We start from the raw sequence: 6,522 nt of genomic DNA, 5'->3' as shown, positions 1-6,522 counted from the left end.
GAAGTGTTTTATAAAATATTTTTATATATTTATTGATTTCAGAGAGGAAGGGAGAGAGAGAGAGAGAGAGAGAGAGAGAGAGAGAGAGGGAGAGAGAGAAAGATCCATGATGAGAGAGAATCATGGATCGGCTGCCTCCTGCAAGTCCCCCACTGCAGGGTCGAGCCCACAACCTAGGCATGTGCCCTTGACTGGAATCGAACCTGGGACCTTTCAGTTCACAGGCTGACGCTCTATCCACTGAGTCAAACCAGCTAGGGCCATTAGTAATCTTTTTATATAAGATCAAAATAAATACTATTTAGAAGAATGGGATTTCTAATAGAAAAGTATCACTCATGTTTTTTAAGTAGACACAAGCAAAATGTTAGGAAAATTTGTCAAAGTAAAAGCTGCTAAGTTTCCTCCAATATGAGGAGTAAGTTGCATATTTGAATAAATCTTTGTGTGTGTGTGTGTTGTTGTTTTTTTATAAAATATAGATGGCTAGCACCAACTTGCTTGTTGTATCCTTGTTTAGAAAATTCCTATTTTAGTCAGATTAAGTTTCTAAGAAACAGAGAGTGGATTTCAAACATTCTTCATAGACTTTGCCTTATTTCTTGCAAGCCTCATCTAACAAGGCTTCTTTTTAAAGTAATTAGCTTGGGTCTGATTTGAATTCTTATGTAGAGCAACCAACCAGTAAGAAATTGAATATCTTCTTTGATGTTTTCCCACTTAGATGTTCTTCACTGCAGAGGGCTTCTTTAAGAGACTCATATATTTGCATAAGTGAACATGGTAGTTATGCCTAATTCTGATAGGCATAATGTCTGAGTAAGAAATTTTTCTCTATAAGAGCTCAGGTTACCTTTCTTCTCCTTTTATTAGTCCCCATGAAGAAATTTTCTTGAGTTATTATTTTTGAAATTCTGAGAGGTTCTAGATCACTACATAAAAGGTGATTCGTTAAATTTATTTGACTTCCTTCTGAAATATTTCTGGTATCTGCATAACAATGCACTCCAACATTTAGTTGCTTAAGAGAACAATCGTTTTATTTGCTCGTGATTCTGCAATCTGGACTGGGCTCAGCTGGGCAGCTCTTTGGTTGGTCTTGCTGGTGGGTGCTTGTGTGGCTGCATTCAGTTGGCAGGTGGTCTGAGGGTTGGACTCAGGTAAAGGCATTGGAATGATTGCTCCTCTCCATCTCCATGTGTTCTCTCCATGGAAGTTCTCCAGCTGGGTAGCTGGACTTCACACATGGCAGCTCAGGACTCCCCCAAGTGCAAAAGCAGAAGCTGCAAGGCTTTCATGAGGTTTATACCTGGAACTGGCACCATGTTACTTCTGCCAAATCCTACTGGTTAAATTTAATCACAAATTTTTAAAAAATGTTATCGAACTGTGTTTCTGTGTGCTGACCAAGGCACGCATCCCCAAACTAGTAATCTTTTCCCAATTGGTAGCAAAAAAATATATTATGGTTAGAATTTTTTCAATGTCATATTTGTCCACAAATTTTAGTAAATCTTTGGCACCTGCTGTTCTTTTATGTGCTAGCAAATCCTAAATGTAAGGTAATGATTAAGTAGAAAATGAGTTTTGAATATCTGACCTCAGTTAAAAATCAAGAAAATATTATCAGTTAGCACTGTTCACCTACTGAGAAAAGATAACCATTTCATATCATGTAATATATATTTGAACTCTCATTTTTGTTGGTAACATTAGTTTATATCAGTGTCTGAATACTGAATTGAATTCATGTATGTTTAGTAAATGTGAATTTACTAACATATTTTTCCTTCCTGTATATCCTACCTAATTTTAAAGGCATATTTAAAGAAAGAAAGAGAAAAGAGAAGGAACTTTTGGACACAAAAAACACTGTAGTGTTTGCAGGGAGTAGGGGAGGTGGGCAGAAGTAGAGGAGGTTATGGGGGATCAATAGTGATGGGAAAAAAATAAAGAAAAACATTTTAAGTTTATATTTAACAGCTAATACACTCATACAGTACACAATTCAAATGGTAAAATGGAATATACAGTGAAAGTGAATCTACTGCTCGCCACCTCTATCGTCCAGCCAGGTAATTCTCTCTCCATACAAAAACCCTATTTTCAGCCTTCTGTTATCATTTCATAGATATGGTAGGTATATATAAGGTCTTATGTACATATTTTTTTTATAAAAGAAAGAATTTTTTAAATTTTGCAGCTTGACTGAATTTTATGTCACTAAATTGGGAAGTACCCTACTCCTTACATAACCTTGTATGCTAAAAATAAAGTGAGTTTCAAAAATTATTTAAAGTATTAAACATAGGGTAGAGAGACCAATGTAAAGTCTCTTATATGCTTATCACCCAGATTGAAAGATTATTTTCAAGTCAGGGTTTAATACTCTGGCAAATTTGCAGAGCTTCTGTCAATGGGAAATTTAAAAAATTATGTTTTCAACTACAACTGCAGCAGCCCCAGGGTCTTCCCGTTCATTCCGTTGGTGCAAGCTGGGAGCAACTTAGGCATAAATTTCTCAGAGCCTTTCTAGGAGCAAAAATAAGTTGAAAACTTATTTTTAAGTTTTACATATGCTTTTCCCAAACTCTGGTTGGCATCTGTGCAAGTAACATATTTAACAGATTTCTAACGTCATTATTGCATTAATAGTTTTTTAAATTACAAGTAATTTCACATGTGGGGCTAATCTGATGGCTTTGATTTGGTTCCTTTCATAGAGAAAGAATGCTGAATCATATTTATTATGTAGATGTGTGTGGAAACCTTCCACACTCAGGAGAACTTGGTTTCATTAGCATTTTTATAAAGCATGAATATTATGAATGCTGATTTCATATCCATCCACAAATCTAATTTTTGCCCTGACTTCACAAACCTCTTTTTCCCCCCTTAGTTCCACTTGCCTCTCCCAATGCATCCACAGAACTTGAAAAGAATTTTATAGAACGTATCTCCTTTATACATCAATATGATTCCAGGAAAATTCCCAGTGAGCCCATGAGGTGTAAGGTGAGACAGTATTTAGAATCAATTATTTAATACTTTCAGATGCGATATATTTATGATAGAACCTTAAGCCTTTTTAAGTCATAGTCATCTTTCTCAAAGTCGATTTAAATAAGTTAACAGGGTTATTATAAAATCTCCACCACGTCATAGTTAGAACTAAACAATGATGTCATAATTTTGGATCACAGTGTTTAGAATTTGGTTTAAATTATTAAAATCATTCACTTAAGGTAATAGCAAAGCAGTTTGATAAACTTTTTGATATGCTTACATATGTGTTGCAGGGGGGATGTATGTAAGGTTTACAAAGTCAAACAAATATAATAATAGTCAATTGCTGGATTTTTTTTCCAACTACAAATGTTTGTTTTCATACTTCACTATAACTAAGTCTGTTGTGGGAACCAATAGACATTTGGCATGCAATCATAAATCCTCACGTCTATGAACTGTAGTTTCTACTGTATCCATAGCAACCTATAGAGCAAGAAATAAAATTTGGTATGAGTCGTCTTATACAATCCAAGGGATAGGAGTTGAGATTGGCAGATAATGAGGTGCAGCTTCTCTGACTACCTACTTTTCCCTTCTCTTCATTTCCTGGTGCATCTATTTCATAATTTGTTTAAAAGTTCACCAATAAGTTTGGGATGAAGGTGACAGCCAATGAAGAAGCAGAGATAGAAAAAAACAAGCAGCAGAGATATAAGTGCCTGAATCACCAGGACTCGACTTAACACACGAATTCAGTTCATAGTCCCAGCAACTTGTATTCCCTGGTTAATGTCAACTTTGTTTTCCTTTCCAGCGGCATGGAGTCTTTATGCAGATAGAGAGAAAACCAGGGAGTAGGCCAAGAGCTCCTCAGGGGACAGAGGAATTACTGAATGCTGCAGGGTCATGCTCATCAGGACAGCCCAAAAAAACAGAGAAAGGAAACTCAGCGGAGCGCAAAATGACCTCACCGGGTGCCGGCCAACAAACGTCCCCAGAGCTGTTAGAGGCTAAAACCCACTTATCAGAAACAGACGTCAGGGAGGCGGCCACGGCCGGCCTCGCGAGTCCTGTGAGGGGGGAGTCTGCCGACGGCGCTCCGACGACTGCAGCGGATGCTCTGATCACCAGGCACAATCCTTCAACTCCGCCAATAAAAAGTCAGGATAAAGTACCTTCTTCAGATAAAGACATAACCCTTGGAACATAGAGAAATTTCAGAATCATCAAGGCTCTTGCATTTGCCTTTTCTCTTACCAATAACCTCAAAACACACAATTTACATAACTGAGAGAATTTTTAAAAAGACAATTACAATATACCAGAATTCTAAGAGTGGTCTTAAGAATTTTTATTCTCTAGCCTTTTCTATCATTCCCACCCCCTCCATTCTCTCTCTTCATTCCTTCTGGAACAGCTACTCGCTGAATGATGGAATACTTGGATTTATCTTCTATGCCTCTTTTACTTTCCTCTCATTATCCTTCTCATGGTACTTTACCACAAAATGATGCAAGAGCCCCTTGACACTCACTTTCTATTAATTTGCTTTTCAGCCTTGTCCATTATTATGCTGGGCCACCTATTGAAGTTTATACAAATTTTAGTATTATATTTTAAATTTCCAAAATCTCTGCATGCTTTCTAAACACACAAGACTCTCCCTATAGTATAGGTAGGACAGCCTCTCTTGTCCCCTTAGAATAATACTATAGTCTTTAGTGAAATGCCTCTCTCTCTTGGTATTGTACTTTTTCCTTACATGCTTGGTGCTTCTTGGTTGGATACCCTGCTTTGAGGATGAGGTTTCCAGATCCTTATCAGTGGAAGCTGTTTCTCTCCGTCACGGCCTGGCTTTGGGACAGGGCTGGGATATGCCGGCAGACAGGCTCTGAGGAGGATCTGTCTGAGAGGTTCTCTGACCCTCCTGGGGGTCCGGAGCTGCTCAGGCACGGCCTTGCTTTTCCAGACCCAGTGTCTGCTTCGATCCAGACCACAGCTGCCCATTGCTTAGCACTGCAGAACGGGAAGGGGAAACTGAGGTGCTGCTCCATATGTGGTTCCCCAGTTCCCCAAACCGATCAATGTCCCAGGGTCCCTTCTCCTTCCTGATATCCACCGACTCTGAGCAGAGCTCTGTAAGACCTACCTGCACAGCCGTCATCGCCACACAGGTTACACGTGTCAGATTTCATTACATTTAGTTTTGTTCCTGCACAGGTTTGTTCTCTGGTAATAGCTTTTTAAATTTATTAAAATGTGTTTATTCTGATAGTCAGTTTCCCTGTTTTTCAATGCTATTAAACTCTATTTTATTCTCTATATCTATCTATATGTATTTTTATAAGTAGATGTGTATATCTGTCTGCCATTTTGAGTCAATTTCCAATTTCCTTTTAAGTAAATCATTTGAAAACTACATACTTAAATATTAGTAAATAAATTCTCTGCAATAAAGCCTCACAGTTGACTGACAAACATCACTGAGAATTGACACAGTCTTTTTTTTTTTTTAATTCTCATCTGAGGATATTTTTTCCATTGATTTTATTTTTTTTAGAGAGAGAATGGGAGGGAGGGGTGGAAGGGGGAGAGAGAGAGAGAAAGAGATAGAAGCACCAATGTGAGAGAGACAGACCAACTGGATGTCTCCTGCACATACCCCAACCGGGCCCGGAGATCAAAACCTGCAACACAGGTACATGCCCTTGACCGGGAATCAAACACATGACCCTTTGGTCCTCAGGCTGATGCTCTAACCATTGAGAAAACTGACCAGGGTAACACATTCCTCTTTCTTAGAGAATATGTTTTAGTAAGAAATAGAGGAATAGCCTAGGTAGTGGACCACTACCATAGGCTAGGTTGGTGATTCTCAACATTTTCAAATAAGAGGACAGACATCTTTTCTGCATTAGAAAAATATTTATGGTCCTTCACAAAACAGTAATAGAACTTTCAGTATCCATAGTTTGAGAAAACACATAATAACAAAATGCAATGATGATTTCCAGGTTCAAGTCTTTTTTTTAACTGATAAGGGTGTGTCTCTCCACGATGAATTTCATAGCCTATTAAAGTTATAACAGCCTGTCAGTACAGACAGTACTCTTAAATTTCACAAGAAAAATGTTTTCCAAGTAATTCCCTTAATAGGTATTTTAGTAGAATAAAAAGCCCTTACGAAGATACAGGATTTTTTTTTTCAGCTTACCAAACCAAACATAAAACATGAACTTTCATATATTTTAATATTTTAAGACGACCTTAATGAATGTGCTAATAATATTGCTATTACCAATACCATACGTTTGTATGTTTTAAGCTTGAAAGCATTTTCAAATCCATTATCTCATGTGATCCATATAATAATGCTATGAGCAGAGCAAATAATAATATCCCAATTTTATGGTTAATTCTAGGCTCAGAGACTTTCAGTGGTTTCCCCATGTTTGCAGTTAGCAAGCAACAGAGCGAGAACCAGAACCTTGGTTTCTCAATGCCCAGTCCATT

General features: G+C 37.6%; 1 protein-coding gene across 1 annotated transcript in view; it reads left to right on the top strand.

The window, feature by feature from the left end:
* Nucleotides 1–5,243, top strand: part of LOC102751875 (chromosome unknown open reading frame, human C2orf73) — a 19,174-nt gene extending 13,931 nt beyond the window's left edge. The window contains exons 4-5 of the mRNA XM_006778678.2: nt 2,900–3,015; nt 3,824–5,243. Coding sequence (XP_006778741.1) covers nt 2,900–3,015; nt 3,824–4,219 — 512 coding nt within the window. The 3' untranslated portion in view covers nt 4,220–5,243. The remainder of the gene's footprint in view (nt 1–2,899; nt 3,016–3,823) is intronic.
* The last annotated feature ends 1,279 nt before the right edge of the window (nt 5,244–6,522 follow it).

This window comes from Myotis davidii, unplaced genomic scaffold, assembly GCF_000327345.1.
Source record: "Myotis davidii unplaced genomic scaffold, ASM32734v1 scaffold6, whole genome shotgun sequence".
NCBI lineage: Eukaryota > Metazoa > Chordata > Mammalia > Chiroptera > Vespertilionidae > Myotis > Myotis davidii.
Note: the sequence above shows the minus strand (reverse complement) of the source record. Positions and strands in the feature narration are given on the sequence as shown.